Consider the following 27,251-nt stretch of genomic DNA (forward strand, 5'->3'; position numbering starts at 1 on the left):
GAATTGATGCAGATCGAGCTCTGTGAATGCCTGTTCCCAAAGCTAGAAAACTATTATTTCACGTTACAATTAACATATGTGTCCAGAAAAAAAAAAAGCTGAATGCTTTATTCTAGCTTTCTATGAGCTTTAGTAAGGAAATATACCTTAGGATCAAAGGCAAGCAAAGAAACTCGTATGGTACACTTTTTTTAAACAGTTTGTCTAACGCAGCACACACACTCTAAAGGAGTTGTTCAGGAATTCGCTCAATTATCACTTTTTAAGAAGAGTGTTCCGTTTTTACAACTCCTGGGCCTGGCTTTGACTATATGCAAACATAGAAAGGAACTTAACCATTTAAGAAAAGTTTATTCAGTTTCTGGACATCTGCTTTTTATTTGCTGAACAAAAAAGACAGTATTTTGCATGCATCACCTGTGGTATCATAGTATGGCACTCCAGATCTATAGTTTTTACCTTTTTTCCACAGGATGTACAGCTGCTCTGGATTTTGGACATGCACTTCTTGTGACAAATCAACTTGCAAACTGCAGAGAGTAACAATTGTTACAAACATTCCAAGTTGTGTTATAATGCTAAGTACCTCATCTTATTCTCTTATTATATAACCTGCACATGCTGCTCAGTAGGACTCAACCTGTACTGACCAAAGTTATAAGGAAACTATTTTCATGGAATCATTTCAATTGGAAAAAACCTTCAGAATCATCAAGTCCAACCATCAACCCAACCTACTGGGTCCAATAACTAAACGATGTCCCTTAGTCCCATGCCCACACCTCTCCTATATGCCTCTGCAGACAGGGACTCCACCACTTCTCGGGGCCGCCTGTTTGACCACCCTCTCTGAAAAAATTTTTCAGAGAAATTTTTTTCAGTCTAAACCTCCCCTGGTGCAACTTGAGACTGGTGATTTTGCAAAGTAAGTGGTAAGAATACGTTTTTTTCACTTACCACTGCAGAGACAGGCCTTTTCCATGGGCCAGATGTAGGATGAGCAGTGCTCACATGACTGCCGAATGCTCACTTGGTAGTTTGTGAATACGTGGCCATTATGTTCTTCAATCTGGTGGGAGATAGGGAGAAACTAATGGTCTTCACCCCTGCTTCCTCCCCCCACCTTTTTTTTTTTAAAAAAAAAAAAAAAGAAAAAAAACCTGCGTACCACATCTTAGACTTTCTACTTTTCTCTTTTTGAAATTACAGCTGATGGCTTTGACCTTGAAACCAAATTTCACCCTATCCTAAGGAAGTTGGGATTGCTGGGTCATTTCATAACTGTTAAAGTTCACCAGCACAATACTTTAGCTATAGTTTGTTATTAATATTTTAGCAGTTGGATAGCCTTAAATAGTTCCATGACTGAGAAAGATGCTATGGACAACCAAGATGCTAGAGTACCACCTATCCCTGCATAAGCAAGATCTTTGATTTTTGGAAACACTTAGAATTTTAAGAGTTTTATATTGTGTCATCCTTTCATATAAGAGGTAAGCGATTTATACTGCAAAGTGTAAATCTTCAGTACAAATATCAAGCTCTTTCAAGAGTGTTTCCTCTGTGTTCTTTCAGTACAGCTGAGAACTCAGAACATCAAAAAAGAAAAGCACTTACTGAACGATCTTGTTTTCGTTTCTTCTTCTGGGCTTTGGTTTGCTGCAGTAAAGTACAGAACTGATGTTAGCCTTTGAAATCCAGAAATATCATTCCCTTTTTTCCCCTATTCAGTTTACCAGACTCTACTCCACCTCCAGACATTAGCCACTGCAGCTTCGACTTGTATGAGGCTTGCCTGAGCTCACGCTGACTGTGAACTTTCTAAAAAGTCAGTTGAGCTCATAGCCTGATGACAAGGCAATTTCACCTCCAAAGCTTTCAGAGAACACTTAAGTTTTCACCAAATAAAATGCAAAAACATTTTAAGATTTTGAAAATATTAAGGACAAGTTAAATAATGAACCTCTCCATAATAACGTATCAGCATTCAAAATTTTTAATGCATATGATTTGTTTATGGAAAACATTTCCCAAATGATGAAGGATGATGTCACCAAAAAGCTTTCTGAGGTAACACAGGTTCCTTACCCAAGGAGAGTAACATTGTTTAATCATCCCACAAGTCAGTTGCAGAGTGGGTTTTATACCTTGGGCTGTTCAGATTCCTCTTTTTTTGTATATCCTCTGATGAATTCATCCAGAAGGGATTGGAAAAGATTCAAAACCAGCTTGACTTCTTTCTCTTCCCTTTTTTTGGCCAGATTTGTAACTAGAAGCTGGTAATTTTCCACCAGATCCTTGTAGCCAACATGGATTTGCCCATTCTAGAGAAGAAAGAGTATTACTCAGAAGAGTCTTTATGGATACTGTTGATACAGTTACCGATTTTTAAGTGTTCAGATTCAGAGGTGAGAAAGTTTGCTCATGATTAAAGTATAAAAGCCCATCACAGAAACAAATTAGCATACTTCCCTACTACACTGTAGAAGGGCGCTACTTGGCTGAGACAAGGCTGAGTTGGAAGAATATTGGAAAAGGAGTTGGCAACTCTCTTTGGTGATTAAATACAGCAATACGAAGAGGCTGAGGACAGCAAAACCCAGGCATTCTAAAAATAAGTCACATCTGAATGAACAAAAGGGAAACTAAACCGTCTGCTTAAGACTACATCAGAACTGTCATATTCTTTTTCAAGTTTAACATTCAGCTTTGAATTCTGTGCTAAGAATTGCTTTCTTACAGAGCTGTAGGTAAAACATTTAAACAGTACCCTCGATTAATTTATTAGCTATCGATTTTTCACTTTACTGAGATTCACTACTTACAGGAGCAGAGTACATGGTCTTGATATTTCCTCTAAATTTCTCTGTGGCTTCAAAAAACAAACATTCAACACCAGACTTCTGGGAGCGCAAATCATTGATCTAAAATAATACAAATACACCTGCATCAAGTTTCATTAAAACAAGAACAAAACAGCATTAATTTTCAGTTACCAGGCTGAATCATTTATGACCATTCAAATTATCTAAAGCATCATTTCCTAATGCACTGCGATGACACAAAAATAGTAGTTAGGCTCTGAAGAACTGTCTACTTCCTTACAAGGAAGTTTGCAAACAAAGGACTAACAAACATCACCTGAATTTACTGTAATATAATAAATGCAAAAAGTTCAAAGGAAAGAATAATAAGAGTCAATTCAGTCAAGCTACCAAATCAATTCCCTTTGCTTTAAATCATAACAGAACCTTGCACCTTGAAAAGTAGTTTTTAAAATTCCACACAAACGACGAGCGCAGACCTGAATTTTATCACATTTGAGTGCATTTTACCTTGTTTAGAAGGAACTCATCAAGATGTTTCAGTTCATTGGCGTTTGCAATCTCACGGACCATGGAAGCTCGCCAATTCTGAGACACACTTGAGATCTTGCTGATCTTGATAGTACGGTTCTTCTTTGTTTTACTGCTCTCCTTCACATGGCGCTCCCCTGCCTGGAGACGACTCGGCTGTCCAGAAGAAGCTGAGAAAGAAATTAATTTGTATACTAAAGCAAGAGAATTGATTTCTACGGTACTTGTTTCCTCAATACCCATGCAAAACAGTAGAGAAAAGATATTAGCAAGATAGAGATAAAGTCAAAGAAAATCACCTTCCGAAACTTTCTGTGATCCTCCTGTTTCTGGAAACAGGATACAAGATGTAAGAGAGAGTCCATCACCTTCATCAATCACATCAGGATACTCCTTTGGAATTTTCTTGTCTGGCTTTTTCCCCAAAAGTCTACGCAATGGACTTTTGAAAGCAGACCTGAACATAAAGCAAATGCAACTTTGTCACATCCAAAATGGAAGCTAGCTCTGCTACAAGAAAAGGCTCATTTAACACAACAGGTAATGTTCAGGATAGAAATAACTTCTCTTGTGGATATTTACTCTAAGGCCGACCTTCAGAAAAACTAAGCAGTAGAAAAGACAGTCTGAAAGCACATCTGGGCATTATGATGTTTACTAGAACACTACTTTCAGCATACGTAGACACAATAAATCCAAGACTCCATGTCTGTCTCAAGGAAGTCCCTGAGTTGCAGAATGCAAGAAGCTAGGAGATTAGGCCAAGGAAACAGCAAATGTGTTCACTGTGTTCTTAAGTTTTTTCCTGGTGTCTTATTCCTAAGTTGAGATAACAGTACACTACCTGGACCTTTGATCTGAGTCTGTACATTGCTTAAGTTAAAAAGAACTGGTTCAAAGACAAGTGTTATGCAAGAAGCAGAGAATGTGTTCCTCAACAGTGTCAGATATCACACTTATATCAACATGAAGATCAAGTCAACCAGCAACACAGCCACTCGTGTAGCTGATGTGAACACATCTCTCCACAGGCAAGCTCTTGTGATGCACAATTCAAGTACCGGGGGAAAGCCTCCTTTTTTCATTTTCTTAAGGACAGCCCATAGTCACACACAGAGTACATACTTAGCATCTATTTGCTGACTTGCTGGCTGCATGGAAACAGCTGAATCCGTCGTAGGTAAGAGGTCACTGGGCTTCTTTTGCAAAGGAGATTTCTTGTTGACTTTTTCTTCTTCTATCGTATCTGGTGATTGCTACAGTAGAGAGAAGAAGAAAGTCTAAAAACTACAAAATTATTGAAAGAGATTCTTTAAGTTATTTTTAAAAAATAGAATGGTAAAAAAAAAAGTTTGCCTCTGCAAAATAAAACACTTTAATTAATAGATATTAGCTTACTAAAACAAGGTCCAACCATATTTTATGCTTTAAGAGTCTACTTGTTAAAAATTAAGTTTTTTAAATTGTCTATTTGCTAGTGAGATTCTTTTACATAGATATCAAGCTAAAAATCAACTTGAAAGGAATTGAGGCATACAGAACACACTACAGTCAACTATTCACAGATCTTTAAACTTCATAAATGAGGATAATTAAACATAAGTGTTCACAATGGCAACAGTACCTGATTCATAGCAACAGACTGGGCCAATGTCGAGAGATCATTTAATGAAGATGAAGTCCCCTTCTTTCTGCAATGTTACAAGATTAGCTTTAGAACATGTGTTTTATTGAAGCCTGTACCCTGTTAGTTCTTACCAGATTTTAAATAACCCCTACAACAATGTTACATCTGAGAGAGAATCCTTATAAAGGCTTGCAACTCACTTTTAAATGCAAAAATAAAGAAAAAGGGTATGTCAGATTTCCTGTCATAACAGAATGGTCATGCTTGCAAACTGCAGGTCCCTAAAACCTTGTTCCTAGCGGACAACATAGACATACAAATAAACTCCAGATACTAATTCAACTGAAGCTGCGACTCTATCTCAATTTGTCAAGGCAGGCTTTTGTATCTTGTGTTAGCTTCTGAAAACATTCCACCCACACAGACTCAACTACAGAACTGCGGACTTTAAGGCAAGACGAAGCAGCACATGTTCATTGCTCTGTTTTCTCCCATAACATAGCCAGATATCCTGGATCATCAGGAGTTCTCCATCTATTCTGAAATATTACAGATAGCTGTTTTCTGAAAAAGTCAAAATAATTTGGAAGCTGTCCTTACGCCAACGGATCCTGAGGAGACTGATCTGCACGTGTTCTTCCATCCAAAGACTGGCTCAGCATGTCATTCTGACCAGCATCAGACTGTCTCTTTCCTTTCCACTTTTCTCTCTTGTACTTCAGTTTCCCCGGGTCATCCACATATCTCTGGATATTGGAAGAAGTAGGACTATCCAGATCTTTGGTTGCCTTCTGAGCAAGACGTTTGTTTTTATCTGCCCAACCTTCAGGTGAAGTTTGAAAGCTCCCAGTAGCAGAAAGTGTGTTTTCAAGATTCAGTGCAAGATTTGTTGGCCTTTCAGGACAGCTTTGGCTGCCTTTTAACAGGTTATTTTGGTTCCCCTGTGCTTCCAGTCTATCAACTGTCTTATCTACTCTTTCTACTTCTGATGCAGGCGGTTGCTCAGGAATAGAACTACTTTCTTTTATCTCTCTTGACTGTGGTGTGTCCGAAGCAGCTTTTTCTTCATTTGGACTCTTTTCTTCCACACTACTTCCTTGAAGGACAGCATCTTGTTCCGTGGATATTTTAGGCTCTGGAACAGTTTCCAGGGCCTCTTCAGGAGAGGTTTGTTCCCCATGGCACGTTAAAGCTGCTCCGTCGAAGGAAAACAGGACATGCTTATTTTGTAACTCATTATGTTCCAGCCCCCTCTGCCGGCGGAATTCACGTTTCTCCCGGCTGTTTGTTACTTTCTCAGAGCCCTCTATCATGTTCTTCTGAAGTAACGTGGCTTTTTCAGATGAGCTTCGGTTTTCAGCTTGCTCATTTGGAGCTTCATCTTTGCCCCCAACAGCTTCATCTGGCTCTGACTCATGTTTCACAGGCAATTGATCTGTTGCTGGTTCACTGCCCTCATCCTTGCTCGTATCATTCTCTCTGTCTTGAGCTTCATGCATCTTTCTCTGTTCTTCTTCAGCTTTTTGCTTTTCTATAGCCATTTTCTGAAATCTGTTAAGATGAAAATACATGTAGTTTAATGCACAGCGGTCAAGAAAAACACCCACCAGTTTAAACAGAGCCTAAAAACCAATACAGACTCCAAGTACAAATATATTTACGGTCCCAGTAACTGGTTATTAGCACTCACATGCATCAATGCAGTTCAGTTGAATAATTCTCATGTATGAAGGGCTTAACCGGTTTTCACATACCACTAGCCATTTGATCCTGACTGCAGGATCACACGGGAAACAACTAGACAGTACCAAGTCAAGTATCACACACAACTGAACTTGGAGATGTAGTCAAGTAACTAAGTGGTTAAAACACATGTTTTCATGTCACACTGCTCCTCTTTCTTTACCTCTTACGCTGAAGATGCCCTCTCACCACGGCTTGCACAAGACAAATTCTCTTCTTCTGCTGAAGGTAATATTTTTGCTCCCTATATCTTCGCCATACTGACTGAATATAAACAGCAGCATTATTCCTCTGCAGTGCCCTCCTAACACAGCGGGAACGCCAGCAAGCCTAAAAAGGAATATTTCTGAAGTGAAGAAGGAGCACACCGAGGTGGGGAATATTATTTGGGGTGGGGAGGTTGTTTCTTTTTAGGAAAAAGAGATCGGCAATTCTCAAAGATACCTGTAAAACAATTGCTGCTTGCCGTGTTCGGAGAAAGCGTCTCCTTTCTAAAACCATCCTGAGCCAGCTCTGAAGAAGAATGATTTTCCTGATCACTTCTTTGTGTAGTGTTTCCTGTAGTATCTGCCGTTCAGCCTCCTTCATAAAAACCTGCTCCGTTAAAGAAAAGCTCATCAACAAACAGTTCAGGCTTATTTCCACAAGCTAGAAAAATAGAATGACTTACTACTGAAGCAAACCTTAGCAGCTGACAGCAATTAGTACTTGCAAAAGTCTTTTTTTTTTAAAAAAAAATCTCAGTGTTAGGACTTGAAAATATAAACATGTGCTTGCAGTATTCAAATCAGAGAACCCTTCTAAAATGAAAACATCGCCCCATTTGACAAATGCTAATAGCAATCTTTTCCTAAAACCGATGTCTTTAAAATACAGAATTGTGCTATATTGTAGAAAGACAGGTTGGCATCAAAATCAAGGACAATAAATAACCACTAACATCTGTGTCAACATTTACAGCTGTTAGGAATACAGAATTTAAATATGAACCACAGAAAAGAACACTTGTAAATGAACTGCAGTGAATACAATGTACATGAGCGTTTCTTATTTCATTATGGAAAGTTTCACAGACCTTGGTCTTCCCTATTTGACAGTAGTTTTTATCCAGCTGTAGTTTATTCAAATAAGCAAAAATGTCTTCCTTAGAGGCTCTGGCATTTTTGGGAAGTAGCACCTGAAACTGATCTATGAATTCCTGTGAAACGCAGAGACAGTAAGAGATCAGAGTTAGAAGTCAATTCACAAGTTTAGAGTTTCAACTAGATTTCTAAAGTTAAACTAAGACACCTGAGCTACAAGGATATGAAAATAATTATCATTCCAAATTGAGCTTTTTTTCCCCCAATCTTGTAAAGTGCAGGCTTTTTTCCCCCCAATCTTGTAAAGTGCAGGCTTCGTGCGGTCTCCAAATAAAGGTAAAGATCACCTATACGTGATCTATAAAGCTACAAGCACAAAGTATTCTGTAGAAAGCTAATTCACCTGTGGAGACAAGGAGCAGCACTGATTGCTTATACTTGCAACACGGGACTGGGAATACTTTCCTCCATGAAACCAGTAGAACAACATACTGGCAGCTGACTCGTACAATAGTTTAGACTACAACTTGTCACCATGTAGCTCTGTCAAAACTATAATGAATTTTTACAGTTCACCCCAAGCTTCTCATGAATAGACACAAAAGACTGAGTCAATGCATGTTTTTCCAACAGCAGCCAATATTTCTGAAAGCATAATCCACTTCCAGTTCCTCACATACCTGGAACGTATACTTGGCACTGTAGCCAGATCTTCTGATTCGCACGGTTTCAAGCATGCCAGTGTACCTTAACTGTTGAAGCACCAAGCTTTCATCAAAAAGCATCTCTTTCTGAAAAAGAACGGAAATCAACAGCTAAAAATTGCCTACTTCTGTTCAGCAGGGACAGCAAACAATGGTTACCTTTCACCTTTACACAAAATGACAGTGAACAAGTCAAAAGAAAGATATTACAGGGCTAGAAGACTTAGGTGCACTGCACTCACATCAGCTCAATTCTTAGAGCAGTCTTACCTTCTCAGCATTGGAGCGGATACAACGGATGAAGAACGGCTCAGCCTTCCCCAGTGTCTCCAGTAATTTATTAAGTGAAGTCTGAAATAAAATATTCAAAAGTTTTTTTCCTCTATATGTCAGCATTTTGATTTACGCTTGCCAACACAGCTCCTTCCTCAGAAAAAAAAAAAAAAAGGTTATTTCAGGTCTGATAGCTATACAAATCCTAATTCATCCAATATGGAAGTTCTTCCATACTGCATGGTGGATTCCTGTACTTGTTTTTACTTTTCCCAGGATAATAAGAAGTGGAGTATGCCTATTCTGTTATGGAAGCACTAGATCTGCATATGAGGCTCATTGTACAAAGAACTAACACATTTCATGGCATAAAGATAACCTTTAATTGCAGTCTAACTTTATTAAAGTAACAAAGACTATTTCAAACAAATCCTAAGAGTAAAAAACATCTTGGCTTTACAAGCAAGATCAACCTAGACTGCCAGGAAAGTCTGCTCTCATGAGGTCAGAGTGCACCTAGAGGTGTGTATCACCTCATCAGCCACCTACCTGGAACTGCGCACTTATGCTAGGGGGCTTCTTCTTTTTGTGCAAGTGCAAGAGGGATTTTGTAGTTCGATCATGTAGAGTCATGCTTACTATGAGCTTCAGAGATTTGGAATCCAACAAGTTCTAGAAAAAAATAATCATAAAGTCTAAGTCTCTTAACTGAAGTAGAAATATTCTTCTGTCTGCATTAAAATAAGATAAAACTCACTGCTGAATGAAACTGCCTAGCTCCACATACAACGTACATGTTACACTTTCAGGACTATTTCAGACCAAAACATCTTAAGATTAAAACTTCTTAATTGCCCCAAGAGTATCAGTTGAGCTACATAATTACAGTTTGCCTTCTATGACTTGATTAAAAATAGCTTTATGTATTTATGACATCTTTAGTCTAATCAAACTAATGACAATTCACAATTTTCTTCTGTTCAAATCTTCTTATAAAAATGAATATTTACGTATCCTTCTGACTGTGAAAACTGAAGTTTTAAAGGATAAATGATAAGATATGAAGCATGAAAGAGTTTTCTAAAGTGAGCTCTGTCAATCAAAATTAATAATCACAGTAAAAAAATAACAAGTGAGAAATCAGTTTATGGAATCACCTTACCTTGGGAATGATCTGCTTTTGTTTGATACCTCTACTTTTCCTGTTAAAATATTAAAGATCATTATGAAAAAATGCACATGATTTTGGTTATTCCAGCAAGCCATAAATTGGTGCAATTTATGAGGCAAGATGAAGGATAGAAGAAAATGAGCACAACATCAGGGTGTGTTCATGCAGAGCCTGTTACACATGATCAATGCAAGAAATGCAAACTGCTTCGCAACAAGATTGTTTTTTAATAAAACTTTAGGTATTGGAAGCTTTCAAAAGTGAACAGTCTCTGAAATTAAAGCCGTTAAAACCTGTACTTTTGCACAGATCTTTGTTTTACATATATATATATTTGTGCTTAGCATTGCCAGGATCATGCACTTAGCCTTGTTGAGGTTCACTTGGACAATGAGCACAACTCTTTGTGCTCAAAGACCACAACTCTTTGTGCTCAAAGACCACAACTCTTTGAGTGAAACCATCCAGCCAATTCCTTGCCCACTGAGTGCCCCATCCACCAAATCCATGTCTTTCTAATTTAGAGACAAGGATATCATGGGGGACAGTGTCAAATGCTTTGCACAAGTCCCAGTAGGTAATGCCAGTTGCTCCTCCCCTACCCACGAATGCTGTAACCCCATAATAGAAGGCCACCAGATTTATCTGGCACAATTTGCACTTAGTGAAGCAATGTTGGCTGTCACCCATCACCTCCTTATTTCACATGTGCCTTAGCAGAGTTTTCAAGAGGATCTGCCCCATGATCTTGCCAGGCACGGAGGTGAGACTGACTGGCCTGTAGTTCCCCGGGTCTTCCTTTAACCCCATTTTAAAGTAGCCAACTCATTTACATTTACTTATTATACAAGAGACCACAGACTGATTTTCTTACACATGCATAGCTGCACACAGGTAAAGAGCCTTAACTCAGGAACATGCATAGCACTGACATCCTGAATTTCAGGAAACTATTAGATTTGAGAGGTTTCACTGTCAGAAGTTTCACAGCAAACTTGTACTACCTAACTGTCAGCAGGCTTAACTGTCAGTTTATGCAAAGGAAGCAACAAAGCATACTCTGTAGTCTTTATGTTTTTAGAAGAAAATATTTTGTTCTTAATTGTTGTTTTATTTTTACAGAAGATGAGCTCGGGACAAGTATATATTTTATGGGCTGGAATAACTGCTTGGTTATGGTTGCACTTTCAAAGCAACACCTAGAGCACCAGAACTCACATGAAGTGGGAGCGGTGTTGAAGTCGATTGAGTGACCGAAGCAGCTTACAGGGATCATCTCCCTGCCATGGAAGTCCTTTTATACTTGCGATGATTTGTTCATGCATGTCTCTAAAACGATTCACAGCAAAAGAAAGATAGCAAACAGACACATGGCCATGAAGGAGAAAACAGGAGTTAAAAAACAAGAGATCCCATCACCAAGTGTGCTCCGAACAGCAGCAGGTCAATCCCAGACTACTTTTTTCCTAAACATGAATGATTATGATGTCAAGTCAGCACTTTCTACTTTGTTAGTGCCCTAAAATTCAGTTACCAGGGTCACATACTAAGTTACTTCCTAATTCTACCTTTTCATGTAAATTCTTAGGACATCAATTCTGAATACACAGAGGAGAATCTAAGCAAATGTACTTAATGTGCAAAGGACCTCTTTACTAAGCTAAGAAGCCTTTTCAGGTAGACAAATATAGGCTCCTCTATAAACAAGCACTAAATATTTATGTATATATTTGACTACTAAAATGAGGCTGCGTAAGCAGAGTCCCATGAGAAAAGCAAATTAGAAACTAGCCACTACAGAATATTTGAAATTTAATTATAATGTTTTGTGTTTTTTTTTTTAATATCCACTTCAAACTTATTTACACATTTAGCTTTTCAAAGTAAGCCTGGGATGGTTCCTAATTTGTGGCTGATTCCATTATTTTAAGCATGCACCATGCTTGTGGAGCATTGAGTCTTGGCACAGAACTTACCTTCTTTACTCTCCAGAGAGGCACAAACCAAAAACAACAGAAGCATAAGAGTCACTTTTGACTGTTAGATGCTATCACCTTTCTGAGCTGCTCAAAGAAGCAGCGACAACAGTCTCAGAGATGGTTGCTTGTTTCCCCTGATATCTCTGAACATTTTTAGAATACCAAGATTTTGTTTTAAGATACTGCAGGGAAACAGATACGTTAAACTGTGACCAAGCCTGAATTGCATCTTTAGTTCTTGGCTGCCTCAAGTGGCAGAGGCTGCGTAGGATGAAGTAATTACGAAGCAGTATGAAGTCATTACTTGATGTGTATTATACTTCATGTCTTCATTTTTACACAGAGCATGCTCAGAAGGTTACTCTGTCCAGGAATGTGCCTCCCTGGCCTTTTAGCCCAGGCCTATTTCTACTTACTTCTTGTTTTCATAAAAAGAAATGATGTCTTCAAAAGCATTTATATCGAAATCCTCAGAACAATCAAATGAGAAATCAAGCATTGAGCAGCTGCAAAAGGAACACGTATAAAACCTAAATATTCAACAGAAGGGCATATATGCCTATACAGAACAATGTGTGGAGCCCACTTCTGTAGAACTCGCCCTGCCTCCTAATTTAAGTCTAAGCCTGCAAAAACCATAAGCGCTCCTATGAATTCTTCAATGGCAGAGTGGCTGCAGAGGAATGCACAACGCTAAAAGCAACATACACAAAATACAGACAGAACTCAAAAATCCTGTGGTCAACGGGACTGAGGCTGCACCACCAATGTTTGGTAGTACTGGGTCTTACACAAAGTAAGCTAGGGTATTGTTTTGATACCATTAAAAAGGTCAAACAAAACAAGACAGAAGAAATAAGAGCTGCTATCCTTGCAGACAGATCAAGTTGACATTTCATATATAAAAGTGTGACTCAGCAATTCAAGTCTTTTCCCTGCTACAGGTTAAGTACGCGTTTCTCACCGGTAAACTTTTTCTACTGGCGTATTTGATCTCTGGAGTTCTCCAAGGGGAACTCGGGGTCCTTGGCGCACCACTCCTGTTATGAAATAATTAACAGATTGAATATTGACAAAGACAGAGGCATAATAAACAAAAATAACCCACCAATTATGACAAGCTAAGTATCTATCCAACAGTTTGGACTTCTCTATTACTTTACTACCAAGGTAGACAGACCACTTTGTTTCTCAGACTCCCTACTACTATCAAGTAAACCGCAGCTGCTCAGAAAGGCTTTTCAAAATTAGAATTTCATCCTGAATGCTCATTTGAAACTTTACGGAAGTCTGAGAAGATCAGTGAAGATCAAAAACACTGATAAGACCACCATGCACACTAGAACCTGTAATATCTTCCCAAACTTTTACAAACAGGACTACAAACTTGGCACAGCCTGTTGGCAATGGTGCACTAATTGGAGACAAAGTCTGAATGATCTCAGATAAAAAGTGACAACCTTTGTTGTGTACAGGTTAAGTCATTTTCACAAACTAGTTTTGTCTCTAGTACCAAACCAAGATTGTACCTGGAAGGTTTTGCAGTCAGCTCGTTCTGTCAACAAGCACAAATCAATTTGAAAGTATTTGAAAAAGTATTTCCAGAATGATTCACATCATACCTGCAGTCTTCTGAGCTCTCTGGCGTCCAGCTTCTGCAAAGACAGCCATTGCTCGAATAACTGCCCGCAGAACAGCCCAGCGGAACACAGCTACTGGGTCCATTCCTATCAGCTCCCGAACATAAGCACTGTCACTGCTTCGTAGTAAAGCAACAATATCCGGTCTCATATAATCCATGTTTTTCTCTCTGAAATCCTGCAGAACAGGAAGATTGAACCACAAGCACTCAGGAAAGCAGTTACACAGACACCACCCAGAACTGTGTTTTGACCCAAGATATTTATCATAATTCAGAGTAATTATTCTAAATATTTTTCACCGTAGTGAGTGTTATCCTCAAGTCTGAGTGGGGGAAAGTATTCAAAATATACCTGATGAAACATCTGATTCAGCCTATTCCCAACAAACTTTCTACACCCTGACAAAACTGTCATAAAGGCAAGGAATATTTTTTTGTTGTGGCCATCAGATCCATCACCTACTTTTATCTGGTATTTAACTTTCCCGGCAAAGTGTCGAATAATAAAAGCAGGTTCCATTACTGGGGTTCCAACAAAAAACTTGTTCTCCTCATGCTGCTGTTTGAATTTTGCAAGTAGAGTTTGGTTGGTGGCATGTGGAAAACTAGGAAAACAAAACAGAAAGTCAACTATTTTTCTCAAATACAGTTATGTTTATTGATGTGCAAGATGACAAACTGAAGAACACCTATTGATCCTTGCGGAAAGCATTTGTCAAGATTCCTAAATTTTAGTTGCTACTTACATATCTGGTTTGAGTCTTAGATTTCCAAATCTTCCTAAGCCAAGGTTCAATTTTAGCATCAATTTGTATCACTACCATATTGGAATTCTTAGAAACAAATGAATGTAGATCCCAGCCATAAGATGACCCTTTCCTTCCCCCAAAATTCCCTTTTTAAAAAACAAAGAAATGCTATGTTTCTGTTCCCTTCCACAGACCTTTCTTCTTCCCTTCCATATATATATATAAAATTATTTTACTCCAGAAGATGTTTGTTGCTTACTTGCTTTCTTCATCCAGAAGATAGAAGAGACCAGTGGGCTTCTTGCTGATTAAGTGAATGCAGGCCACATTATCAGTATAGTCAATATTGTGCCAAGTGATCCCTTCACTCTTATATTCCTCCTGTGTAGCTCAAGAAAATTCCCTCGTCAGTACAGTACTCTGACTTTAACGTACTGTGGTCTAAGTGCTTAAAAGACATCCTTAAATAACTATGGCAAGTTCAGTTTGTTAGCTCAAACAGCAAAAACAAAAATTAGGAAAATTTATAAACAAGACCAGAAGAGCAGGCATACTGGGTCACATCAAAGATCTACCTAAGCAAGTCACTCAACAGCGGATGTTTAGGGTAGAACTATTTAAAAATCCAAACAGTGAAAGAATGTTCCCTCCCCTATTACGTCTTTCCAGCAATCAGTAGTCTACAAACTTGGAGTCAGAAATGACATCTACACCACTACATTTAAAACCCTAGATAGACAGACTTGCATTCCTCCAGTATGTCTCTTTCATAGCTCCTGTATTATGAGAAATTACATTTAATATGAATTTTCAGCACTTCCAAATCAGAAGAAGCTTCAAGACAGGCAGTTAAGCCCTGTACAATATCAACACCAGAACTTTACTAAGGAAGCAATGTATTTTGGTCAGGTTCAGAGAATTTGGAGCTCTCTTTGACAAGAAAATATGAAGCTCTTCTGCAGAAATGGTAACACATCAGATGCTTGACAGAACAAGCTTCTCATCGAAATATGGAACCAAAATATCAGCTTTTCTTATTGCTGTAAATGACCACCAAAGAAGTTAAAGATAGGCTAATGAGGTTAAAAAACTCAGAAAGTTAAGTGAAGTAAGTTTTACATTTAACAAAAGACAAAGAACGCCTCTCTTACTGTCCTATGTCGATAATAGATATTTTTTAAAAATTAAATCTAATAACAGACTGCTCAGTGTGCATGCCACATTACAGAACTGAAATACCACTCTCCACAAACAATAAAGCCTTTCTTTAAGAGATATAGAGACCCCTCTACCCACCCCCCTCCGGAGGGCTCTCATGCTGCAAGAGATACAGGAAATGGGTCATTCAAGGATTAAGCTCATTTGGAGAAATGGCATTAGAAAAAAGAAAACAATGTTAACTATTTACTCTAGTTAGTCTGGATAGCCACTTCTGTCATAAGTTACAAAACAGAGACCTCAACACTATGTTTACAGATAAAGTTTGTATGCTTGGCAATTTCCTTCCCTTGAAAATGCTTGTTTAAAGTTATCTACATATTGTTGAAAAATACCACATATTACAGAATGACTTCATTCTTTCAGCAGAGCAACCAGAGAATAATGTTTTGGCACAACCCAGTAAAAAGTCCAAGTCTAGAGAAGAAAGCTGCCAAACCTCAATCTAGAAATGCAATCTGTTAGATCTTGCAGCACTCAGAGCACTCTGTAAGACAACAATACCTTCTACAAACAAGTGTATCAATATATGCCAGTAGCATCAGGATTTCAGAGCTACTGCCAATATCAACATACGGCTGTATCCCTTATATGCAGTTCGGTGGAAGTAGCAGCAAAGACTAGTTATTAAATATTTACCAACTGACAAAAATAAGAGAAACTGTACCAGAACTTTTTTTTAATAAAAAACAAGCAACCAGCCAAAAAAACTGAACCATACACCACACCTACTGACTTTCAATCTCAAAGTTTAGAGTTTATCTGATTTACATCTGGAGTTGCCTGACTGTTGGTTTTTTGTTATTGTTTCCTGCAGTCAAAAACTCACTGCTAGTTCTCTGAAAAAAAACCCCAGCTGTCACTAGCATATGCAGAACACTAAATACAGCGAAGCTGCAACATACAAGTCATATCAAAATATGCAATATTAAAACAAAAAATAAAAAGATAACACTTTTGGAAATATTTTCAACCAATTATAAAATTATGCCATGACGTTTTGCATAACAGTTTGCATAACAGATGAGCCCTCACACTAAAGTTTTTGATTCAGTAACTAATTTCTTACCTGTTCCAATTTGAAAATATGCTGATTGAAATAATACTGAAGCTGCTCGTTTGCATAATTTATGCAGAACTGCTCAAAACTGTTGGTTTCAAAGTCTTCAAACCCAAAAATATCCAGTACACCTATGGACAAACACTATTGAAGAAGATGTGAAAATCTAGTTAAGTAACCTGTCATACAGCGAGTGACTTAACCCACAACAGCTAACCATCACAAACGCTTCTATATCACATGTTGATGCATTTTAAATAACTGGAGTATACATCAATAAATTGAATATTTAACAATTGTCTATTGTGAAAACAAAAATAATCAAATATTACACATTTACTAGGGACTTGAGAAGAATCTAGGTTTATCCCAGATATCTGAACACTTCATCTACAGTGTTCTCTGATAGCTCTAAATATAGAACTGTACAAGAAGATTTGCTTTTGTGCAAAACTTACTGTAACAGATTCCTCCATGTCCTTCTTATTAAGGAGCGCATGATTAATTCGCAGAACAATCCAATCAAACAGAGCACTGTACAAGGATTTTGCCATTGAATCACGAGCTGTTATTGCCTGTAGATGAAGCAAAATTCATATTTTCTTTTAAAAAAAGCATTTCTATTTCAGACCAGTGTCACTCAGAGGTTATGATCCTACCAGAGACAAAACCAGAATCTTCCTTTAACGATAGTTTCTAACATTCCAAACATTCCTCACCAAACATGAAAGTGTACCACATTAGCCTTTTCATAGTAAAAAAGAACTAGGTTTCAATTACTTAAAATAATTCTTAGTGTTTTTTACTCACCTCATTGAGACTATATGGCAAAATAAGCTTATCATTAGCAGTCACAGTTTTTCTTTTTGTTAGCACTTCCACTAAAATCTCGCGTTTGACCTATAAAACAAGCAAAACCAAGAGTCATTGCCACCCTAAAATTCCCAGAACTCAGTACAATGTGTACTCTGATGGCAACAGTGAAGTCCAACCACTTTGAAAACTGCTACATTTATCATTCATCGGTGGCTTTAAAAGTTTCTCAATTCCTTTAATTCTCAGCTTAGATTCATACAGATCTTTCCCTATGGTGGCAGAGCACACATCTCTAGTAAATTTATTCCTGCTCAGTTCTTATTAGCAAGTAAACAAATTCTACTTCCATGCTATGGGCTACATTCCATCCCTAACCTCAATAATTTCACCACATTCATCCATTTGCTGTACCATAAGATGAATGCTGTTGAAATACCATAAACCAGATATAAACATAACATACTGGGCTGCCACATAGTTAAGAAAAATGCTGAGGCCAAGCATGACAAAAAGGTACGTCAAACATTAGAGCTAAAAATAAATACTCTACTTTCAAAAGCTGAGAAAGAATGTCCAGCACTTCAGGAGGTCCCACTTCCAATCCTTCATCACGACCTGTAGCTTTCTTCTTGTACGTAACGTTGCCCAAATAAAGAATAGCTGAAAGCACTGAAAAAATCCTAAGGAAGAAAAATTAAATTTATAAGAATTTTTCATATGATTAGAAGTTCATTTTAACAGGCTAACAGACCCAATTCTGTTTCAAAAATTTGTCCATAAGCACTCACAAATATTCAGCTCTCCTTGATTTCTACAGGATTAAAAGCGATCCCAATGTGCATATAATTTATTGTAATTCATGAAGTTGAACTTGCTGTCAGTAACAAAGGCTGAAAAGTTTCACTTACTGTTTTTTTGTTGCTGAAAGAAAGCCAACCATCTCCATCGCTTGTTTTAATCTTTCGAAGTCATGCCGGAGATCTTCCCCATCTTCAATTTTCAAGTTATGCTGTGAAGAAAGCCCCTTACTTAAATGCAAAGAAAGTAGCTGTGTTCTGCTTTTTTTCATCTTTAGCACAAGACCAGAGAGACAACAATTATCGATACAATCTGTAAATCCCCATCACAGATTACCTGGTTGAGGTAGAAATAATCTTCAGGTTGCTTGAGGTGAAATTCTTTACGCTCTTCCTCATTGACTCCAAGTAGCAAATAATAAAAGACATGATAATTCCTACAAATACAAAAAGTCAAATACAGTTCTCTTTCATGAAATATGCTAATGATTGTTTTATTTTATGTACTTTAAATGACATTAAATTCTCATAACAATTATGATCATACTAACTGTAGTAATTTCTTACCTTTCACCTTTTTCATGAGAAACCAGACGAGATTTTTCGAGCAGGTATTTTTCAACAACAGCCCTAAAGAGACCCCCCCAAAAAGGAAAACAGCATGAGGGCACACATACACACACAAAAAATCTTCACAAAACATCAGAAAGCATCTTCCAGGAGAGTTCAAATAATTAAATCTGCATTAGCATGCATAAGAAAATAGCTTAGCAATGGTCATGACAACTCCCACCAGACCAGGTCACCCAAAGCCCCATCCAGCCCGGCTTTGGGTGCTGCAAGGGTGGGGACATCCACTGCTTCTCTGGGTGGCCTGTTCCAGTGCCTCACCACCCTCAGAGTAAAATAATTTCTTCCTTATATCTAATCTAAATCTCCCCTCTTGGTAAAAGTGTTACCCCCGTCCTATCACTACACTCCCAGGGAAAAAGTCCCAAGAAATATCCAAGAAGCACTTAACTGGAGTGCTCAGTTCTAGCAGACAACTCGAGAAAGGCAGTGGGAGCTGAGAAAGTGCTGATGAGAAGTTATCAGAAGAAACAAGATGCAGAATGCTAAGAATGTTACCCACTCTAACTGTCAGCTGACAAGGAACGCAAAGACTACAAGTCCCCCAAAATATTCTGAATGACTGTTTCTCAAATTTGATGTTATATACGTCAGCCTAAAGCAGAGGCAAGGAAGACAGAAAACTTACTGACTTCACATAGTCAACTCCTAAATAATAACCTAAACTCCGTGACATTGGCTACAAAGATAATGAGGCCAAAGTTTGAGCAGCTTTTTCTCACGCTGAAGACAAAATAAATGTACCCAAATTGTACCAATCTCCTGAGCTAGTGTGACTTATCTGCAATTTTGTTCAGAACAACACTCCAAGCAAACGTGGTACAGAATTCCCAGCCATTTCTGTTGTTGCCATTGTGTAAACTGCAAACATGAAGATGACCCAAAGGGAAGCTATGCTGCTGCACAAAAAGCAGTAACAGCTAGCAGGCTGCAGGGCGGGTTTGGTACAGGGAAGAATTCTGCACCAATATCCTGCATTTTGACATTGCACCTGGAATAGCACTGCTGCATATGTTGTCAAGATGCACCTTACTGCTGTACATTTTTCAGAGATAGGCCTTTAAAATTTAAAGTTGCATTTTACAAAGCAGGATCTAAAAGAACTGATTAGTGGGATGTTAGACAAGCATCTACACAAGTATTTGCACACATTTCTAATACCACAGAAAAAAAATTGGACAAATTATTCACTTGAAGTGCCCGCTAATAAGGAAAGGCAAAGTATAATCTTCAATTAATAATACTGAGGGACTACAATAATATGATATTATCGTCTCTACTACAAGGTGAAAAATGTAAATACAGCTCTAAGAATTAGCTGTGACCACCATATGTTAAAAAATGTAGCTGTAGAATATTTCAAGTCTGTCCTTCAGACCTAAGCGCACAATTTCGAGTCAGTCAAGTAAAACGATGTATTTTTAAGTTTTCTTTATAACTGGTGTCTGTTTCTTTGAAAATGGCTTCCTCAAATCTATTTCACTTCTCTCTAACTCCTCTCAAGAAAAATTCAGATCTTCTGGTTTTAATTACAAAATGGCGAGGAGAATGGGTGTTATGGAAAAAGCCTTCATTTAGTACAAAGGTAAAGATGCAGAAACAGTCAAATTCTTAACTTGCTATGATTGCACAGCGAGGTAAGAATATTATGCATCATCTCATTATTCTACAAAGCTTGGTCGTAGAGTCTTGAAAACATATTCCACAGTGGCAAGCTATTCTACACTGGGAAGAGCCTCAATAAGGCAGGATTTTGTACGCACCAGAGTTTTCACAGATTCCTAAAAGCACACAGAGCAGCTCCAGCAGAACCTCAGACCGTACTTACCCTCGGACAATACCGTTCTCTAAATAGTTGACTTGAATAAACTTTCCAAAGCGACTGGAGTTATTGTTATGTGCTGTTTTTGCATTTCCAAATGCCTGTAAAAAAGCAAAATGAGGCAATTTTCAATTAAACTAAATGAGGCGGCATTACTAACTCCTGTTCTTTGTTCAGCCTCCCGTTAGCTGGCAATACATACTCAAAATGTTACAGAAATGGCAGCACACAGACACCAAAAAGTGAGCTTAGGAAGCCTCCATTGTTCCTCACAGGGCTGTACTCATTTATTACTTGTCCTATGCAATAACGTTTGGGAATATGAGGAAGGCAAATAACAAACTTAAATACTTTTACAAGGATCTAAGGTAATTACAGGAAGGGTAATCACAGCACGAGAGCTCAAATCAACCTCAATCACTAACAATTATGTACTTAGAGAGGATATTTGGGGGGAGGAAGGCAGCACAATTACCATGATATTGCCTCCTGGATAGAAAAGCCACAAACTGTGTCTTATCCCTTCATGTACTGCTCCCTTGTCAAATTTGCACAATGAAAATAATTGCTCTTTAAGTGAGAACAGAACATACGATCCCACTGACAAAGTTAGCCCATGCATTTCCAGAGTTGTGTATTGAAAAAATGAGAGAGACAAGCAGAAAAAATTTTGGCTTACAGAAGCACATCCTATTCACTGGCCTCTGCAATGCTGAAGAGCAGTTTCCTTAAGAGGTGTCGAGGAAGAGTTGGCGGGGGGGAAGGTCTGGCACGAATTCTAGTTGTGCCTCCGCATCTTTAATATTTTAGCCCCTCAGACACTTGCTAGCACATATAACACAAAACTTCTTCTGCATGAGCCTTTCTTAGGAACTATAAAGACAACCTATTACATCTAAATGTTCACTAGGATTAGTTACTGAGAATATCCTTAATGTTATCAACACTTAATTGCATTATCAACACTTAACCGTGTGTCCTTAGGTTAATGGGAACTTATCATCCCCTTAATATGCAGAGTGCAGTCCAATATATGGAGAAGAAATTCAATGTAAAATGCTATTGCTTAAAAAAATACACCACTCGGCGTGGAGTATCTCCAGCAGTCCTGCCACAGATATTTCCTCTTCAGGCTCCAAGTAATTAAGGCCTCCATTAGGAAATCCGTCTCTCCTAATATAGAACGTTTGTGGAATGATTTCACAAAAATGCCACTCTTCCTCCGCGCACACACATCCGGAGAATGACGGACATGTGAGCACTGCACACAACTGAGAACTAAACTGTTGACATATAAAACTACCCAATTACGGTGTACAGCCAAGGGGAGTACTGTTTTCATGAGGTTATATCGTTTGTGTGTTCAAACTCTTCCCTCCTTTTCTTTCTTTTTGATTTTTTTCTCAAGTCTTAGGAGGTTGCAGCTTTATTGCAGCATGACACTTCCAAGATAGGTTCCCAAAGATCTCTTCCAAGCAGATTTCTACTGCCAGCTGCATGATGTTCAGAGGCTACCAGAACCATGCAAAATAAAACACTTCTTACAGCTGGGAGAACTACCACAATTCTTTGGACAAACATCACTCTTGATCTAAAGTAATAAGCTTCAGGAGCTCTTCCTGGGCAGGGTGAAAACGGATCCTGTTGTAACTTCAGAAAGTCGGTGGGTTTCTGAGGACAGGATTTCTGATGGAGGCTGAGTTCAGCCTGGTTTCCAGAGACCCTGCTACCCGTGCTGCACTGCAAACGGCATCCCCACTCGGATCTATCAAAGGCAGCATTGACCAGTGTTTTTGTACCTACCATCCAACAACTAATTTACATACTTCTTTCTGTTTCTTTTCCAGAGCCCACATTGAATAAGCACCATATGAATGTACTTATAAAATCCCAGCCAACTCCTCACAGTTAATGAACAACATCAAACCAAAAGTGGAAGTCCAGCAACATAAGCACAGCAAATTCTCAGCTCTGTAAGTCCTCTCCCACTGATGCTGGCTCAGCAAAGATCATCATCCAGCTTCTCTTTTATTGTATTATAAAAAAATCTCTTGCAGTAAAGCTTTGCCAAGCTGCAGAGTAGTGGACTTGCAAATTCCTCCTGTAAGAACATCTTTTCAAGAAGTTTTCTAACTCAAGCCCCCAGTTAACCATCAGTTTACTAGCGATACTGCAGAAACCAACGCATAGAACAGCTACACTTGGAAAACTATTTTTTTTTTATAACGCGTATTTTGGCATTATAGAGTTAAGAAATCCCATAACCCTGGCTTCCTGAAAAACTTTTCTTAGTGACTACTCATGTAAGCAATGAATACAGTTTAAAACTAAAGGCTCTCATGATCTCATGTGTCTGGTATTTAGTCAAAGCATACAGCGAATTCTTAACAGCTGATCTAATATTATCAGTTTTTAGAAAAGTTTTCATGGACTGAATGGTTTTCTCATAAAAGCCTTTAACATCCACAACGTCTTAAAGGACATTCCAAGTCTCTTAACATTTTGGGTGGAAGGTTGCTTTTTCCTTTTTTTTTTTTTGTAACATTTAATTCTAGACCTAAACTCCCGCCGCTGCTATGATGTTCGTCAATATACTTTGAGTTAGCTACAGAAGAATTGACATTACTGCCTAAAATCAGAAAATTGCAAAAAAAAAAAAAAGTTAAGTATTTCAGTATTTAGTAGTTCATTATCTTTAACTGAATTAAGCTCTATCCTAGAGAAAGTGGATTACAGATAAGAATTGAGCTCCCATATTACCTAGCCACTGCTCTGTTTAGGAAGCATCTTTCATGGATAATTCTAGGCAGGTGCTGCACAGAGAGCTCAAATTCAACTGAAATATCTCCCTGGTTTGTCTTCACAGAAAGCCACCTATGTCTTTACAAAACAAATTCAGAAGATGTGAAAGGACAAAGACACAATTTCAGCTAAAGAGAAGTGATCATTTGTATAACCAAAACTATTTACTGTTTTCCCTGGTGAATCCATGAGGAGACAGATAAAAATGAAAAACTAAAAGTGAACCACTCCAACGCAAAATACTAGCTACAGAAAAAGCGGGTGAGTTGAAAATAGCAGACCAAGGCTGGCAGGAATCAGAACTGGGGTGGGCTATTCTGGGACTCAGGAAGTCATCCAACCCATCCCTTTACCTTGAAACACGAGAGGCGTGAACTGGAGGCTGCTATTGAAAAAGCTGCCACTGTTGTTGCAGGAGTTAACAGCATTCAGAAAATTCAGAAAAAAAAGGCAATTTCTCATTTGCTGTAAGAGGAAACCCCCAAACTACACACATGATCCACCTCAGGACAGAACTAAAAACCTGAGTTAATTCCTTTATAAGAATTGCCAAAATCTGAAAAAGCTATCAGAGTTTCTATGTAAACCACTGTAATCCGGGGCAGAACCACCACTGTTCTAAGGCACCAAATGACGCTGAAGAATCCAATTGCACGCCCTGGAAGGGGAAATGACTACTTCAGAGCCGAACTCAGTTCTGCAGTGGTCTTCACAAAAACGCTGCAAAATATCCACTGGCCAAGGTGGAAGTTGCAGCATTCATGGTAATTTTGCAACTCGCTGTGTTGTATGAACTCCTGGGGAAGTGTGAAAAATCCTAACAATAAGACTGCAGAAAGGACAAGGTGATTTTTCCCAAGAGACACGTGCAGCAGGGAAAAGTACACAACGGCACATTTCTCAAAAAAAGCCTAGTAACGAGGAAGTTCCATTCCTTCTCTGATTATGATTCTTAAAACAAACAGATGCAGATAAATAGCCTCAAAACAACTACTTTGGCCTAAATAGAACTGGCTACGCCCACTAAATATATATGCAGACTTTTATGGAGAATGCAAACGCAAACCAGAGTTGAGGCAGCACTAAGCTTAAGCCCGTCCCATACAGAGCCACATGTGCAGCAGGACTGGGATAAAGAAAGAGCTGAGAGCAAATTGCTTAATTCTGTTTTCCACAGAATGGTAAAACATAAAAATTTACTTTCTACAATAAAATTAAACGAGCTTTTAAATATACTGGCTGAGTTAGAAAATCTCCCCACCATGACTAATCAATGTCAATTCATTAATTCATATTTAAAACTGCACTCTTTAGATAGGCACTTAATGAATACTTCCTCTTGGACTTTCCATTTTATTTAGGTCTGAATTCTTTTCAATGAATGGGCCAGTGAGATTAAGAAATCTTTAAGGACACAAAATCCAAAGGGAAGTAAATGCTTTTCAAAATAACGCGCTGAAGTTTGGACAACTACAGTGTTTCCATCTACCCACCTCTTCCCACCTTCTATTTCAGAGGGAAACAAACTTTTCAGTGCACTAAGAAAATAACTTTTGAAATAAACCCAAGATACTGAAGGTTACAATTTGACAACAGACAGCAAGCCAAGTGCTTTGCTGCCAAAAGAGGAAGCTCTGGCTCCCTCTTGTTACATCCCTTGCCACATGCTCTCATCCCCTTGCTTAATTTTCTGCCATTTTACTCATTTAATTGCCCTGAGGAATCTGATAAGTGCTAGACCCAGTGCAAACAAAGCACAGAGAAAGGGAAAGCGGACTTCCCACCATTCACCAGCAGCTTACATCTGTCAGGTCACTTTGTCCTCACGCTGTACCTCACTCGTACCAGAGCTAAGTTGGATTTTTAGCTGAGATAACCAATAATAATAATAATAATAATAAATCAAGTTTGGTTTTGTGTGTGTGTGTGTGTTTTGTATTTGTACAAGCGGGATGGTCAGATACAGCTATCATGGTAAATGAATCCTACCCTACATTTTAATAAAATTTATCATGTTTATAAAAGCTTCTACTTATTCTAGAGATGTACAGTTAACATCAAATTTCAGAGTCTTAGACTGTGCATTCTGTATCACATGAGTTATGACATTTTTTCCCTAGTGAAAGAAAAATATAAATTTCTTGGAAACTTTATAGCTGTGCATGGAAAGGTTTAACCATCTTGCTTGAGACTCTATAAACTAAACAATGGTTTGATTCACTATTCCCAGTTTGACCCAAATAATAGTTCCCAAATGTAAATTCCTTCCTAGGACTTCAACCGTAAACTAACAATGTAACAGTTCTGGAAGGCACAGCTCCAAGTCAAGGAGCTATACTTTAGTCTCTAAATTTAGAGGAGGATGAAAAAGTCAGGAGTATCTAGGCTTTATTTTCCTGCCAGTTTTTAAGAACCCACTCTTCACTAAAGATGATCTATATCAGCCTGGAGAAACAATTTTTTTTTTTTTTAAAGAGAACAATTGCTATATAGCTAAGGCAACTGTGTCTTAGGAACTGTTTTTACAAGGTAAGCTGCTGAAAAGCAGCACAGAACAAGACACACGGCTTCAGGCTGTGCTGAAACACCATTGTCCCATGGAAGCAAACAGATTCTACAACATTCTTCCTGTCTAGAAAGCTGCAAACAGCACCAAACATAACCCAAACTAGTGCAAGTTAGCACTGCTTGTTGGATCCTCATTAGGGAGTGTTTTAACAGGCCATACTCTGGTGCCAAGGCTCAGCAAGAATCATCTGAGGAGCAGAGACTAATCCACGACCAGCCCTCCTTTTACTGGGGCATGTAACAGCAATCCTGCCAGTACCACATTTAAGTTTTGACCTATCTGGTCTTGGTTTCCTGTATTTCATCTCTCAGATGTTTAAGAAGTAGTATCATTCAACTTTCAAGGTCACGTCTCCTTTCATGGCACACCTCTAACTCCATTCTTCAAAAGTCTAGAGGTTGTGAGTAAGGGGCTAGAATATTGATCAAAGTTTAACTTCAATTAACTACAGCTTTGGATGGAGAATAGTCAGTCACCGCAGAAGTGGGATTTGGTAAGAAACACATTTCCAAGTTCCTTATGTATATGATAAAATTATAAATCAACCCTTACAGCTAATGTTGCTCACCTCTCCTACACTAGGAAGTTTGGCTTTAACTCCTTGAACTTTTACAAAAGGTCAACCTATAAACAGACAGGTTTTTTTTTGTTTTGTTTTGTTTTTTTAGGTGTCAGGAAAATTAGAGGCGACTAAAAAGAGGAAGTCCTGACCCAAAATGCAGCCTAACTTTACATCATTAAAGTTACGGAGATGGATTTCAGTCAAGAGGACAATTCATCTGTGGATACCCTTTCATGAGGACTCAAAATAAAACACTCTAAAATATTTCAGGCACACTACAAAATTGTTCAGGCGAAAAATCCCCTGAAACACCCATTTAAGAAAAATTCCCTTGTACCACTTCAGTTCCGTTAAGTAAAAACCCAAATGAGTCACATACTTGGATTTAAAAGTGACCAAGCGAACATAAGAGTTTTTTCAGTTTAGCTTCCACAAAGCAAAATAAGCTTTGGTGCATTCCTCCTTGACATCAAGATTTGACTTATTTTTTTTTTCTTGAATTGCTCTTACTAAATGGAATTGCACAAGAACAACCATAATTGGGAAAACTGGAAGCTTCACTGCCCAGCAAATCTGCTCTGCAGCATCCAAATGAGGACAGTTTGATTTTACATCTCTGTGACCTAAACCTATTACAGATTTTTGATGC

At 38.3% G+C, this 27,251-nt stretch overlaps 1 protein-coding gene across 12 annotated transcripts in view; it reads right to left on the bottom strand.

Moving 5' to 3' along the window:
- The window catches only part of MYO9B (myosin IXB), a 45,793-nt gene that overhangs the window by 6,226 nt on the left and 12,316 nt on the right, over window positions 1–27,251 (bottom strand). For 6 of the 12 annotated variants that reach the window (XM_035347969.1, XM_035347964.1, XM_035347967.1 and 3 more), the window contains 31 exons: window positions 20,676–20,770; window positions 18,785–18,847; window positions 18,555–18,654; window positions 18,329–18,429; window positions 17,971–18,100; window positions 17,415–17,504; window positions 17,063–17,179; window positions 16,614–16,748; window positions 14,586–14,707; window positions 14,041–14,182; window positions 13,558–13,753; window positions 12,900–12,975; window positions 12,352–12,441; window positions 11,175–11,285; window positions 9,948–9,987; window positions 9,335–9,457; window positions 8,783–8,863; window positions 8,489–8,599; window positions 7,802–7,924; window positions 7,171–7,320; window positions 6,890–7,056; window positions 5,584–6,534; window positions 4,981–5,047; window positions 4,482–4,612; window positions 3,656–3,813; window positions 3,336–3,526; window positions 2,826–2,924; window positions 2,148–2,324; window positions 1,618–1,659; window positions 958–1,069; window positions 460–530 (listed from right to left, as the gene is read on the bottom strand). In XM_035347969.1, the coding sequence (XP_035203860.1) occupies window positions 460–530; window positions 958–1,069; window positions 1,618–1,659; window positions 2,148–2,324; window positions 2,826–2,924; window positions 3,336–3,526; window positions 3,656–3,813; window positions 4,482–4,612; window positions 4,981–5,047; window positions 5,584–6,534; window positions 6,890–7,056; window positions 7,171–7,320; window positions 7,802–7,924; window positions 8,489–8,599; window positions 8,783–8,863; window positions 9,335–9,457; window positions 9,948–9,987; window positions 11,175–11,285; window positions 12,352–12,441; window positions 12,900–12,975; window positions 13,558–13,753; window positions 14,041–14,182; window positions 14,586–14,707; window positions 16,614–16,748; window positions 17,063–17,179; window positions 17,415–17,504; window positions 17,971–18,100; window positions 18,329–18,429; window positions 18,555–18,654; window positions 18,785–18,847; window positions 20,676–20,770 (4,362 nt within the window). Of the gene's footprint in view, window positions 1–459; window positions 531–957; window positions 1,070–1,617; window positions 1,660–2,147; window positions 2,325–2,825; window positions 2,925–3,335; window positions 3,527–3,655; window positions 3,814–4,481; window positions 4,613–4,980; window positions 5,048–5,583; window positions 6,535–6,889; window positions 7,057–7,170; window positions 7,321–7,801; window positions 7,925–8,488; window positions 8,600–8,782; window positions 8,864–9,334; window positions 9,458–9,947; window positions 9,988–11,174; window positions 11,286–11,932; window positions 11,936–12,351; window positions 12,442–12,899; window positions 12,976–13,557; window positions 13,754–14,040; window positions 14,183–14,585; window positions 14,708–16,613; window positions 16,749–17,062; window positions 17,180–17,414; window positions 17,505–17,970; window positions 18,101–18,328; window positions 18,430–18,554; window positions 18,655–18,784; window positions 18,848–20,675; window positions 20,771–27,251 lie in introns of all 12 variants that reach the window. The other 6 variants (XM_035347972.1, XM_035347970.1, XM_035347976.1 and 3 more) reach the window with 4 other exon arrangements.

This window comes from Oxyura jamaicensis, chromosome 28, assembly GCF_011077185.1.
Source record: "Oxyura jamaicensis isolate SHBP4307 breed ruddy duck chromosome 28, BPBGC_Ojam_1.0, whole genome shotgun sequence".
In the NCBI taxonomy this organism is placed as follows: domain Eukaryota; kingdom Metazoa; phylum Chordata; class Aves; order Anseriformes; family Anatidae; genus Oxyura; species Oxyura jamaicensis.